General features: G+C 35.1%; 1 protein-coding gene across 3 annotated transcripts in view; it reads right to left on the bottom strand.

Annotated features, from left to right (window-relative positions):
* LOC116342347 (probable serine/threonine-protein kinase yakA) overlaps positions 1–15,525 on the bottom strand; it is a 47,951-nt gene that overhangs the window by 26,113 nt on the left and 6,313 nt on the right. For 2 of the 3 annotated variants that reach the window (XM_031769910.1, XM_031769911.1), the window contains exon 4: positions 15,326–15,442. The exons of the other annotated variant lie outside the window; for it this stretch is intronic. In XM_031769910.1, the coding sequence (XP_031625770.1) occupies positions 15,326–15,442 (117 nt within the window). The remainder of the gene's footprint in view (positions 1–15,325; positions 15,443–15,525) is intronic. 3 annotated transcript variants of the gene reach the window in all.

The raw sequence follows: 15,525 nt of genomic DNA, 5'->3' as shown, positions 1-15,525 counted from the left end.
ATTGACGTCTCGAACGAGGATTAACGTCGAAACGAAGCAAAAGAAATCAATCAAAGTGACCGAATTCGTCGTTCGATGTGAACAAACGACGGCAATATATTTGAAACATACAAAAAAAAGTACTTTTGCTTTGTAATGATATTTGTTTTACCTGATGATGTCATGTCATTCGGATGGTTATCATAATGAAACATTGGCAGCAAACGACTACGATATCGGTTACAGCATATTGACTCTTTATTATATGCAAGTTTACATTGTTCGCGATGAAACGAGATCAGCAAATGTCTTACAGCCATGCAAACAAGGTATATGCGACAAGGGAATGTGGGTTATTAATATCTTTTTGCGTTTTTATTTCACGTTTACATCCATTACCACACACAGTTACATTACAAATTTGATTTTCTTCGTCGACTTTGGGAAAAATGCAAGCTCAATTCGCATTAAGAGCAACAAAACCACCGACGATATACATTTTTCACGACGACATGGATGTTCGGTTTTGGATTAAATGCTAAATAAGTTTGTTTATTGATACGGCATGTATCTTCGAAGATTTTGTTATGTCTATCGGTTGGCCTCAACAGTCTAGGTCATATGACTGACACGTTCAAGTTTATGAGACACAAAATATTTTTTTCCCCATTTCTCAACATCGTGGAAAATTACATAAAAAGTTGAATATCTCAATCAAGACATCTCCATTTCATTGACAAAAGACACTTTTCGTTATTTATTTTTCGCTGATGAAATATTATCCAAAATCTTCGGTGACAGTGTCACTTAAAAGTAATTGCTTCTGAGAAGAATAAAAAACGGCATATCGCTGGCATTTTAAGCAGCTGATTTATTTGCCAAAATTAGATGCGAAATTGGACATTGCTATTTTAAGTTAAAATCAAAGGTGAATGTCACCAATCAACATGTAATGGTTGAAAATCAAAAGTGAACATGACCAATACAATGTACAATATAAAAATGTGACAATGTCCGCTATACAAATTCAATAAAAAAAGAATCGAATATCGCGAGGGTGTGGGAATATTTGTTTTGTGTGTGAATCGGAACACTTCTCTATTTCTTCTTCCTCGTTCAGTTGAATTGTATCGGTGCGGTTTAATTGGCAGGCGCTTTGGTTATTCACCGTTTAGCACCGTTCTTTTTTTCATTAATTCGTTCGTCCCATTCATTCTTTTCAAATGTACATACAACCACGCATGACACGGATCAGGCGCATAATTATTGTCTGTTTATTTCCAAAGGAATTCCTCGTTGTTCGTGATGTCTGTCATGTTGACACTTGATCGAAGGCGAAATTCGAAGCAGCCACCTGTAGCGTCATTCGCTTTACGAGTCCGAACAAAACGAAGTGTGTTCACCACGTTCAGTGTTCAACACTATTTGACTCATTGCTCTTTGTGTCGTTGATATTGTGTTGCTGTCTCGTACTCAATGAACAACAGAGAGGAAAAAACGATATCTTTTCGATTTTGTTGGGGCGTTTATTTTGTAAATAATATATGAACTGACCGAATTGTATTCTCACTCTCTTTCGACTTCCCCAATGCTAATTAATATTTTACAATATTCACTGTTAGCAACAGTAAATTTTGTGAAATCGAATTTTGGTAATTACTATGTACTGATTACACTTGATAGCCATCAATAATAGTTTGCCATCTGTTATCAATAAAAACATTAAGCCTAAATATTTTATTTACGATTTGAAGCGAAAAAAAACTCCTCTTCGGTATCAATGGCGTTTCCAAGAACTCAAATTTCAAGGTTTATATAATTTATTTCATTTTTAACCACATCCGATCATTAAAATTTGAATAATTTCGTGTCATTTATTTGATTTGCCAACTTGTGAGTTGTAACAAAAAAAAACCTGATTTTTTTATGAATGAAAGTTGCGACTCAGTCTATGATTCAGCATGCTTGTGTACAATTTCATTCATAGTTTTGTACGATCCACGCATTTCGATAGTAAATGATGATGGTTTTTTTTAAATATATTCAATCGTTCAATACAATTAATTTCTTGGAAATTTGAAAATGTTTCCAACGAAAACACTCAAAATGTGACATTAAACATGTCTTGGCGTTGTTTATTCAGCGGTTGTGGTTGCTAATCCGATACATTTGAACTACAATACCATCGTATTATTAATTAAAGGTACTCAAGCACACCACCGTTACTCGTTCGAATGTTTCAACACACAAAATACACATTCAAATGTTTCAATAGTTTTCGAATTCATTCATAAAATTTCAACGAAAATGTCAAGTGTTGAAAATCCAAACGAAATCATTTATTCAACATTTATGGAAGATAAATGAGTTGCGATGAATTAGATAGTGAGTCAAATCAAATGGAATCGGAAACGATCGATTGCTGTCACTGTTCGTTGTTTTCAAAATCAAAAACTTTATCTATTCACATCTAAATGTGTGTTACGCATGAGACCCGGTGAGTCATTTAAACGTTGCTAGTTCTTGTCGACCAATGTTTTGTGCTTGTTCTTGTTTCTCGCCTTTCTTTTGATTAAAAATTGACCTCTAAAAGATATTCAAAAAAAACTGGTTAATAATTCGGTGGTTTGTGTAGTCTTGATGAATAATTAGCTTCCGGTGTTTGAATCACACACAAACAAATCTGAACACTGTCGTTGTTAATGGTTGTGCACAGAGAAATTAATTGCTAATTAAAGAGTCAATTAATTTGAATGCGAAAAATATCCCCACTTAAAATAAATTTCCGCATGTTTTCAATTGATTTGCAAAATTACTAGCGAATGATGACAAATTTATGGCGAGTAACATTCAAAATATATCACAGGTGCATTTCATTTTCAACTCAGCCGGACATTATGTAAACAACTTTGAAATAGAATCGGTTTCGGATATCGTTTTTTTTCGTTGTTTTTAAAATCGAAGCACACCAATACATCAGTCGACACCTTTTCCATAAAATGGTTGCGCAATTTTATTTTGTTGTGCTTAGCCCATCTCGAATTCATTCAGAGTTTTTCGTTCGCCTCTAGACATATAAACAGGCATTGTACATTTGCGTACATTTGAGATATTTTAATTCATTCATTGATTTTTGTTGGACTCATTATCTTGCGCGTCGATCGAATATGTGGCGTAAGTAATGTATTTTTCAAGTTTCGACCACGCGTTGTGGCGTGCCACTATAGTTTTTATTCGTTGTCTCTCTATTTTGAATATTGAATGAAAAAAAAAAATCGATCGATTGTTGTGCATTTGCCGATTGGAGTGATCGAAATGGCAATAATAATTGATTTTTTCCTACTTTATAATTTCAAGTGTAAGCAAATGAAAACACGTCTTAATCCGCAATGCACTGACATTAGGCGAAGCACATATAATTTATGAGCGAGTAAATAACAATTAATTGATATGCACTTAGAATATAGTGAGTGACAATTCATTTGCGACTATGTATTGCCGCTGAATGTGCCTGAATAATATAAATTACAGTTGATTTGCAAACGTCATTTGCAAATCCAATTCTACTTTATTTTTCCACTTTTGCGGCTGCGCTTTGTCTTGCCTGTTTTTTTTTTTTATTAATTTCAACATTTTACCATATTTGTATGCATTGATTAGCCGTTTCACAAAATCGAAACAAAATGATTATTTTTGACAAACATTTGAATTATGTGTTAAATACGAAATCATTGCGCGCACACACACATTTTGATTTGCTGTTGACCGTAGATGACGATATAATATTTTGTCGTTTGCATACAAACGATGTATAGATCCATCTATTGCAGCAATCATGAAATCGATTAATTACAAGTGTGAACGGCGATTTTATAAAAACACACCATATGGCCGAAACATTTCACATAGCACTCTTCATGTGTTAGCGATATATCGACGATTTGAATTCAAAAGTGAAGAAGAAGAAGAAACTTTCCTTTGAAATAGCTTGATTACGTAATCGGATCATCGGCGGATAGAAAAACGAAGTAATTTTCATCAGATTTGCCATTAAAACGATCAACTCTCGTGTGTTTAGTGAATATGCGTGTAATTTATTTGCAAGTCTTTGCATGCTCAATTTATTATATGAACCGTTTTGCATAGACTCGAGTCGAGAGTCGACTATGAGCGCTGTGTGTACAGTGTGTGTGCTCATTTCTTGATTCTCATTAAACTTAGTTTAATTATCTTCGATGCAAATGCATTTTTACGCAATGCACTACAGTGTATATAAATGTTGGCCATGCTGAGAGAGCCAGAGCCATATGTCCATCGTTTAGGCTGGCTCGCGCGCGCGACATGCATACATACAGAATGTGACGCGCACGTTTCACCACACATCATACAACAACAAGCAAAGTGGAACTGAATTGGGTGCACGCGCGGTTTCATCTAAAAACAAGATGCCGAGAAGATTATAATAAAAAATAGACAAGTTTTGCTGTTTTCATCAAATGGATTACACTTTATCTCTGCTATTTCTCTCTCTCTCTCTCTCTCTCTCTTTCTCTGTTGATCTCTTGAGAAATTGAGAATCTCAAGTTCGTGGATTAAAGTGGCGAGAGTCAAAACAGATAGAAAACTCACGTACGGAATCTATGGTGAGTCGAGATCAAAGCATCGACACACTGGCTATATAGCATCACTTCATTCAACATGCTTAGCGATTGTAATCTTTATTCATTAAATTTGGCTGCTATTCGTACAATAGATGAAGACTTTTGACGGTCTCGCTTTTTTCGTCATCATTGTCGTCGTCGCTGTCAGGCCCATCAACAGAAATCCGAGTCGCTGACACTATCTTTTTGGTGTTTCTCTCCTTTTTGTTGCTCTCTATAGCTCAAATGTTCATAAATCTGCAATGAAAATATGAACACCAAACAACTGACAAAAAAATATCAAGTTTGAGCACTAAACAGATCCGTGGGTGCACTCGTTTATTATAATTTCTTCTTTTCATCATCATCATACAACAAAACGCACCTAACACACCATTTGACTCATTCGAATTGTTCTTGTTTGTACTCATTCATACAGGCGACGAAACGAAACAACACACAAGAAAAAAAACCGAAACCAACAAATGAGCTTCGAAATACAAATCTCTACCAAACAAATCGGTGAAAAAGAAGCAAACATAAGTACAAGTACAGAGTGCAACAAAACGTAGAGAAGATGAGTAACGAGCAGATCAGCAATATAAAAGAGAAAACAATCGAAACAAAAGCGAACAAGAGACGAAATCAACGCGTGAATGAAAAAAAGACACTGAGAGATTCGTCGCTTTTTTTCGTAGCTTTATTTTGGATAATGTTTCAAAGTACCATTTGGCTTATGCTCGTAAATTGCACGAACAATAACAACAACAACAACTAATACGAGGGTTGCTCCATAATTTTTTTTAAAAACATATATAACACAGTTGTTTTTTGTCGAAAATGGTTTTATTGTTTTTCAAAATATTCCCCGAGATGATCGATACACTTTTGCATTCGATGAAACCATTTGTCATAGCATTCGTGCCACTCCGAAACTGATATCTCCAAAACGTGTGTTTTGAACGCTTCAACTGCTTCTTCTGGTGTCGAAAATCGTTGACCACGTAGTTTTTTCTTCACGCTTGGGAACAAAAAAAAGTCATTGGGTGCCAGGTCAGGACTGTACGGTGGATGACCCATCAGTTCGATGTTTTGACCGGTCAAAAATCGAGTAGTTTGAAAAGATGTGTGAGAGCTCGCATTATCGTGATGAAGAATTATTTTGCGACGGTGGTTGTTTTTTCTTATTTCACCAAACACTTCGGGCAAACAAATGGTGGTATACCAATCAGAATTGACGGTCTTACGATCCTCTAGTGGAACGGTTGCCACATGACCACTTCTCCCGAAAAAACAGGCGACCATTCGCTTCGCAACACTTCGAGCTCGAACAACTTTCGTTGGGTTATCTTCATTTTGGAAGACCCATACAGTCGACTGCTGTTTCGTTTCGGGCTCATAGGCATATATCCACGATTCGTCACCAGTGACGATTTTATTAACGTCTTTTGAAGCACCACGATTGAATTTCTTGAGCATTTCTTTACACCAACTCACACGAGCCATTTTTTGTTCATCGGTCAATTTATGTGGGATCCAACGAGAGCAAATCTTTTTTACGGCTAAATGTTCATGCAAAATTGTATGTATGCTGTGGGATGAAATGCCCAAAGATGCCTCAATCTCACGGTAGGTCACATGACGATCTTCCATAATCAGTTTTCTGACAGCATCGATGTTTTGTGGCACAACAGCCGATTTTGGACGACCTGTATGAAACTCGTCTTTGAGCGAACTACGACCGCAACGGAATTCTCGGTACCAGTTATAAATTGTCTGAAGGGTTGGTGCTTCATTGCCAAAGGCCAAATGAAGTCGATCGAAACACTGTTGTTGAGATAATTTACTTCGAAAATCGTAGTAAATCATTTTACGAAAATCTTCACGTGTAAAATTCATTTTTTTGTTGAGTCGCAGTTTACCAGTCACTGTAAACAATACAAATAGCGTTCGTACGACAAAAGGTTCAGGGCACGAATACATACCAAAACATCAAACTTTACGAATATGACAATGGTTTACATCGGGCAACACTATAAGTACCATTTTAAAAAAAATTATGGAGCAACCTACGTATTCAAATGCGAAAGTCAAAGAATCGAAATACACAACAAACAAGTACATAACTTCACTTCCATCTATGGTACTAACGGATGTTGCGCAAATATTTATTGAGCTAACTGAGAAGAAATCGGGGAGACTCACCGGTGTACATTTGAAATCACACTATCAAAATTGGATTGGTACAAGAGTGTGAGCGCACGAAAACTCAATAGTCTGTGCATCAAACAAGGAGTTCACTTCCAATATAATTTATCTGTTTCTCCCTCTCCTTCTCTCTCTCTCTCTCTCTCTCTCTCTCTCTCTCCCGCTAGTCTATTTGTTTATTTGCTGTTGCTTGTCAGAATGCAATCATCACAGCTATTTTTGGAACACGAATGCTTAAACGCGTCTATGCAATATTGCAAGCTAAATGGCGAAAGAAGATTTCGATTCGCTTTTTTTTATTTGTCGTCTTTTTCATCATAAAAAAATAAGACATCCACAAATGAGACACTCGCACAGCTCATTAATTTTAATTGAAATTTTATCAAGAACACGCTTTGCATGCTAGCGCACAAATAACGGTTATTTTTTTGATACGTGTGTCAAAGCTTGTCCATGAAAATGTTTGCCATTGCTTTGAACTCGTTGTGAATGAACGAGAGGACGAACGATAGAGGGGAAAATTAAAAAAAAAAAAAAAAAAAAAACAGACGTTTGAGTTTGCCATGAAAGTGAGCCGCTCAATTTGGTGAATTCAATTCATTAAATTAACACATGAGGAAACGAAGACCCTGATGGGGAGTGAGTCAATACAACAAAAAAAAAATCCAACTTCCATAGAGAAATCCCATATTCGACACCGATTCATTTTAATTGAAGAGAGTGCTGAGGCACACCGTGCGGTATAAGCGCGCGCTTACTTCACATTCCATTCGGCGACATGACCAAAAATCGCAACAACAACATCATTTGCAACAATAAAACGAAATCATCTCATAAAATGTTCGATCCTGAGTTCCGAATATGGTGCTGCCTCTATACAGACAATATACCAAATAAATTCGTTATTAAGCTGCAGAGATTATTTGTGGTAATTAAAGTGGAACAATTATGTGCAAAACAGAGGACATTCAACATGATTTGCAATAATGGCCACAGAAACTGCCATGTAATCGAGCTTAATTTTTGTTGTTGCTTTCAAATCACTTTTTATGACTCAAGTTATTATTTAATTGATTTCCATATTGAATTGATTAATATTTGAGTTTTTTCTTCTATTTTTTTGGTGACTCAGATTCTAGAATAAATCTACGATCAAAGAGTTCCATTGACTTATTTCTTTAAAAAGTCATGCAGAATAAAGCAACCAATGTTCATCGACATATTGTTACTACCGTGATTGTCGCGCTTAGATCTCTTGTTGTTGTTTTTTTTTGTACGGTGTGCGCGATAATTCGCGAAGGAGAAAAAAAACTCAAAATGAATAAAGAAAATTTATCGCTGAAACGGCCAGCAATAATAATAATATAAAATAACATATTGCGCGAATTTTGTTTATATATGTCTGTACAAAATCGTGCACAAATACGAACACGGAACACAGCATCGACTGATGCATCCACTCCACAACGGTGATGATCAACAACGGTGAGGTGTTGCAAGCACATTCTGATTTTGGTATCGTACAATAGTGTGTCTGAATTTGAGCAAAAAAAAGAGAATCCAAAATGTTTATTTATTTTATTTGCTTTAGCTGATTCTTGTTTTCGATCGCGTTGTTGTTTGCAACGTTCTCTGCTTCAGTTGTTGTTGTTATCTTTTCATTTTATTTGCCGTTTTCTTCCTTGTTTCTGCACAAATTATTTGAAATGGCAACGACGCATCCGAATCACAAGCTCGAAAATGATACACGACAGACCTCACCTTCTTCGTACAATTGTGTGTATGCACAGCTCATGTCGTTCGTTGCTGCAATATATTTTTTTTGTCAGACTCATAAGTGTACTTGGAGAGGAAATGAAAAGGAAATGCCATTAAAGACAACAAATAAACAAACAAACTAACTAACGAAAGAAGAAAAAAAAATCGTTGAATTCTCGATTTGAGCATCAACAATTCAAAACATAAATGAAGCATGTTCAAGCCACAATTGATGCAGTGACTCTCTTCACTGCAATTGAACAATATCCGGAGTTTTTTTGTTGTTGTCGTTGCATACATCGGCTAGAGTTCGAGTGAGTCTATCGTTTTCATATCAACGATTCTGTTGCCTGTACATTACCTCAACGTCTCGTTGGCTTTTGGTCGGTGTGTGATATCGTATTGTTGTTGTGGATTTGATCATATAATGTTAAACGGTATCCATACGCGTGTTGAGCTTGAATTCAAAACCGAGAAGAAGAAGAAAAAAATCACATCCAAGTAATTTGCATAAACGACGCCAACCAAGACAACATTCACATTTGCATAAAAGTTTTGATTTCATGTAGAAAGAAAAAAACCAAATGGCATGGGCTAAAGCTCTTGTGGTTCGTACGCAAATAAAAACCCAATATTTTTCATTCATAAAACTGTTCATTCGGATAATTCAAATTTCTTTCTTCTCGCGACTGCTGCATATGGTCGTTGATTGTCGTCATTGATGCTATAGAATAATCGTGTATATATATATCATTCGTCACAATCTTAGTTGGATTTTAAGACCGCACAATAAAATTACGAATGATATTTTATTGTACACATTAAGTTCATTTGGTTTTTGTGTCTCGCTCAATATTTCTGCGGTTCAATTTACTCACACCAAATGTTGGTTTTAATTCAACCCAAATTGACACTGTCGTGGTAATGCAGCCAAATAGTGCTTGTAAAAGTATCTTGCCTTTTTCACACTCGCTTTTTTTTCTTCTTCGCTTTGATTGTTTACGGTTGGTTTTTCACTCTCGGATAAATCGGTTTTTTCTTCTTCGATGTGGAAGTTTGTGGTTAATTTGTTTCTGTCATATTCCATTGCGGTTTGGCATCTAGTAGTGCTTATTCTGTCCAAATTGGTTGGCCGCTTCTATTTATAGTGATTATACAATATGTTTGCTTCTTAATTAATGGCTGACGATTCGGTGTTAACTCTTTTTTTCTCTTTTTTTCGTTTCTTTTTATTATTGGCGCTAAAAACTTGATTGGAGCCAGTGTGCCATTAACGTGATTTGCTTTTCACCTTTGTTGACTGCATCAACTGTCAGTACAATAGCCGACTAAACCATTCGATTGATTTTTTGAAAAATCAATTTCAGTGGCGCTTTATTTATGTCATTTGATGACATCAAAAGATGAATAATAAATAAATTCGGATTTCGAGAAAAGGTAAATCGGTTCATTTATTTAATGAAGAAATCAAACCGTTTAACGATCGCTTTGCCCTTGTTCCTTTTTTTCAATACGAATTTGGGTGTGAAAAGGCAATAATTTGATGACTCTATCATTATCCATACCAATTTGCTCCATTTTTTTTGTAAAAAAGTGCTTGTTTTGACTTGTTAAGTTTGATGGCAGAATCGTATCTTGGTTTGAATTGTTTCTTATTCATTTGTGGCACACTTTTAACGCCCCCGGTTCATAATAATTATACACAAATACACCGATTTTAAGCGACCGAAAATACAATGCGCACAACACCAGATGCTCAAGCGTACGCGATGTGTGTCTACGTGCAGCAATGCACTTCGTGTCACAAACCGTGTGTTTCTTTTTTATGTAATGTTCATGTTATTTCATTATATGTATATATACATTGTTGTATTTTTACGTTCCTTTTTCATTCTCACTTTGCTTCCATTCGGTTCAAATACCAAACATGTGATTAAAGTGTCAGAAATGAAATCAACCACTCGTTTTTACTCGCATACATATTTGAACGAGTAGAAATGATTGTTTTTTTAATCATGAGTCGATATACCTGTGAATTTGGCCAATCTATCAAACAAATCTCTTCCTCGATTTCGTTTTCATCGTAATCACTACACAATCCTGAAATTGATAGCATTTATGGCGCTGATAGATTGATAGTGATTGATTTAACCGTCAATGATGCCCTGTCCTATAATATATTCTACATATCGCTTTAAGAGTGTACACTGTACAACTTTCCACATAAATAATAATAAATTAATAAACCTTCAAACTGAGTGTGGGTTCATTCATAAAAAAAATTCGAACTACTCTATCGCTTAGTTCTGTGATGACGACAGCCGAAACAAGCAACAGTTATAGCAAAAGAAGACAACAAAAAACCGCGCTCAATAATTTTATTATAGGTGAATTGGTGTGAGGTTGCCATATGTGTAAAATATGCAACATATTTAAATGCTATATCGCGCCAAGTAAATGCGCAAAGCAAAATGAAACGAAAAAATTCAAATGATAAAATCGACAATTTCATACGTTTTTCTAATGTTTCTGTTCAATGCTTATGGTTTATGTATTTTTTCTGTTGTAGTAAGATTTTTTTTATTCAATGTTTTCGTTGATGTTTTTTTATAGCAAAAGTTTGTTGCTTTTTACCACGCGTTTGTTCATCTCTTTTCAGTATTCGATATATGCATGCTATCTTAATTCAGTTTTTTTTATTCGATATTATGAATGATCCAAACGAAATGAAATAACCCGGCTGAATATACGCTGTGGCTGTTGTTGCTGTTGCTGTTGTTGTTTTACTACTGAGTGAGCAGTGGTTGTAAACACCAAAAGCAAATAACTACAACAAATCCTACGCACTTAGCACATAAATTGATGAAGAGAAACCAGCGAAACAAAATGACGGTATGACACGGCTACACGCAAACACACAAAATCGATTTTCATTCATCAAAACAAGCCCTTCTCTTTCATTCATGAAAAAAAATGTTATGAAGAAACCACAACTTATTGAATAATGCATTACACACGATTCATGTTGAAAACAACAGCCGAATTAATAAGCATCTATAATAGCCATCGATAATGTTACATACAGACAAAAACCGATACAGCACAGCATGGCCATGTGTATTTCCTATTTTGGTAAACTCTCTCAAAGGTGTTCATCTCAATTGATTATTCTTTTCGTTGGGCTTTCCATAATGCTTCTTCTAATTGATTTCAACGATGATGAAACACTGTCATTTTTTGAATAAATTTTCAATTCTCTGGATTTATCCATTCGAATATGGAGAATTAATAACTAAATTAAAAGAACATAAATTTTGTACTTTGACACCACGTGTGCCACTTTTCACCGAACGGCCAACCAACCGAACGCTCGAAGAAATCTATGATTGTATTCTTTCTTTCAAGCTATCAATTTTTTAAAACTTAAACTCTTCTCTAAAGAGGTTTTTCTGAGCAAAATCGAATAAAAATAAAAAAAAAACATTTCATTAAGGATTTTGAGAACAGCTGATTTAATTGTTAAAAAACACAAGAGCTTAATATTCAACAGAAGTTGAAACATAAATACAAAGTTCATTAAATAAACCCACAATGAATTTAAATCTCAATTTACGTTCAGTTACTTATTATAAGTATTTTTCGAAGTTTTTTCGTCGTAATTTGTGTTTTTATTTTCCACAACTTTTAATACATATCGATAGAAAAAAGTCAACGTTTCAACTTGTTTATAAAAACTATTCTTGAAGTTCATTTAGCATGATGTTTTATCTGATGTGTATACTAAAAATTCATTGATAAATTTGAGCTGGTGTAAACGTTCCAACGAACTGGCAGCGAAGCACAATGAGCAACGGCCACAGACACACAGATAGAGAGAGAGAATACGTAAACCTGAGAACTAACCAAGTTATTGAAAATGATATGATCAATGAATGGTTTGCGAGTACACCGTTTTCTCGCATAAACATTAAAGTTTGAAGGTACATGGCGCGTAAATGGAAGAAAGGAGCGTGAACACAGCATAGAGAGAGAGAGACCAAGATATGTTATTAGTATCTCAAAATAGTCGACACGAAAAACATGTATTGTACGATGTAATGGAAATGAGCCAAACGCAACATGCTCGGTAGAAGTACGCATTTATAAACGAATACACGAGTAAAAAAGAGATATTTGAGATTTACGGCAAGAGATGAACTGCACAAGCCAAAATTGACGAAAATATAAAAAAAAAACACCCAACGAAAACATCGTAGTACCAAACATTGACCGAAGAAAAATACCGCATTTCAACCATATGATCAAACGCAAAAACTGCTACGTTTTATGTAGGTGGCATTTTCTTGTAGAAGTTTTCGTCTTTGTGTACCTTTTTTTTCGCGTGTCGCACTTTTATGCTGTCTTCGTTGGCTCATTGTGCCATTTTATCTCGTTTCACGAAAATTTCGTACAAAACGATTCGGATACGCGTATTTTCACATAAGCAATGGCTAATGTGGTTGTACGCGGTGCAAGACGCGGTGAGTGTAAATCATTGCGTAAAAGTAATTTCTTGAAAATGAAAATTGAACCACGGTAGAACGCAAAAGACAAACAGCGCACAAACACAGACAAAGATCAAATATGCAAATGTTCAACAGAATATGAAAACTGCAAGACTAAACGTTCACACACAAGCTAGTACACAAGCCACTTAATGGTCCCGGTAAGATGAGAACATAAAAAACAACAGTTCTTTCGTGCGAGAAAAAAAAACGAAACAAAAACCAATAAAAATACTCAATCGATTTAACAAATTATGTATGAATTGATATTAGTTTTCACAAGTTTTCAGTCAGACATACACTTTTTTTCGTACATAAAAAGAAATATATGTGATAACATCGAATTCAGTAGACATAACCTTTCTTTTTTCTCATTCTTCCTTTTGCGCTCGCTCGCTCTCTCTCTCTTTCTCTGTCTTGTTTGCGCATTTCACCAACCAAAAGGAAATTCCTTTTTTTGTGTGTGCATTGATACGTGTGAGTTGAAGCAAATGAAGTGAATTCCTTTTTGTTTTGAAATGATTTAAACACAATCTTAATCACATCGTAAAGTGCGTAATTAGCCACTGTTCCCAAATGCCAATTCGTCTTGTAAAACACCAGTTGTTATATGTGGTTGGCCGTTTTGTTGTTTTTGCTACTGTATCTGCAACTGCATTGCATAGTCTCTGTTCTTTTCATTTCGTTTTAACATTAAATTTCGCATTTCGAAGACTTTCGCGTTTTTCAGGCGTTGCTCTTTACGTATCAAAACGTCGAGATAGATAATTACATCGTGCACATAACATACTGATTAAATTTAATCAAAGCAAATATTTGATTTCCTTTTTCACTCTGACTGTATCCACGAGTAATTGTACACACACACACACACATTTCTCGTCAAAAAATTTAATTATCTCAAATTGTTTCGGCTATTTCGGTGACCATTCTCTCTCCCTCCCTCTCTCTTCCGCTTTGCACGCGTATAATGCCGATCTTTTTCTTTTCACTTTTGTTTGGTTCGCCATTTTGACCGTCTCAGTTTAATTTTAAATTCAGCACATTATTGTTTTAAGTTTATTTTATCGTCGTCTTGTGTGTACGTGTGTATGCTGCTGATGTTGTTTCGTCTGATTTGCACAACTAGCTAATCATAACAATCAAATGTGACAAATGCATTGCGACTAAATAGCAGACAAATGACATTTCTGCTATTCTTCACATGATAGACTCTTCACAAAACAAGGATCATTTGAAATGAGACAATTCAACTTGATATTTACATTTATTTTTTTTATGTTGCAATGAAATTTTCATTTTCAAAGTTTTTTTCAGATTGATCACACATGATTTGTATGTGTTACACAAACCGCAGTCATCATTTCTAAATGCTCATAGACAATGCAATTGTTGCTTAAGCAACCACACAGTTTATAGTCATTTTGAAAGTAAAACCGTTCACTTGAAATATAAGTCACATTGTGAGCGACCAGTGCACAGAGCACATTCAATGCTGATACATGGTGTTACTAACGTTAATTGTATTTAATAAGTCAAATTAACGCAGGTCAGCGGAAATGGCCGATACAGTTGTGTATAATAATTAGTTAAAGTTGGTTTGAGCATTTGAGAAAGGCAAAAACAAAAAAAAAATGAAACAAACGCAACGACGCACGCATAATTCAATGTTTCAAAAGCGACTCGCATAATATGTTTTAGTAATTTGAATGATTTTGACAGGTTCTCATCAGAGCTCACTGTAGCAATGTACAGTATTGTACAGTGCTGTACGGCGGACTCCAATAATAACCAATAAAATTTAGAAATGAAGCGATGGCATCGGTTTCGGCAGCTATGACGGCGAATCCACAATTTATGACTAACAATTCGACATTCAAATCGAATAATAAAAATTTAATAGTTTACGAGAACTACGCCAGACAAAAGTGTTAATATTTAGTTTCACATACTTGAAACATTTTTTGTCAATATACATCAAAACTCTACATTAATTTAGATACATTAAAATTGGTTTTAATTAGCGGCCACAATGAGAATATTTCCCACAATTTGTTAAAGAAATATTTCTGTTACAGAAGTGTGTACAGTACAACACTGACTCACAACACAGAAGAGACATAAGAAAAATAATTTGCTATGCAACGAATTATTGGTTTGTGTTTTTGTGTGATGAGAGATAGATGTGATGCTAACCTGAGCTATTTGTTCCGAACCAAAGTGCAACAAGATCTTCGCTCGGTGATGTGTGATAATTTCCATATAAATATGGACTGGGATAGTCCAATAGCAGTCGCCTTGTTGGTGAATCACCTAAATAATGTTTTGATACGAATTACAAATTTAAAAGAAAAACAACTGATTGATTTACACTAGTTCAAGCTTGCGTTAAGTAA

This window comes from Contarinia nasturtii, unplaced genomic scaffold (assembly GCF_009176525.2).
Source record: "Contarinia nasturtii isolate CC-2019 unplaced genomic scaffold, AAFC_CNas_1.1 Cnas_scaffold_864, whole genome shotgun sequence".
Lineage (NCBI taxonomy): Eukaryota > Metazoa > Arthropoda > Insecta > Diptera > Cecidomyiidae > Contarinia > Contarinia nasturtii.
Note: the sequence above shows the minus strand (reverse complement) of the source record. Positions and strands in the feature narration are given on the sequence as shown.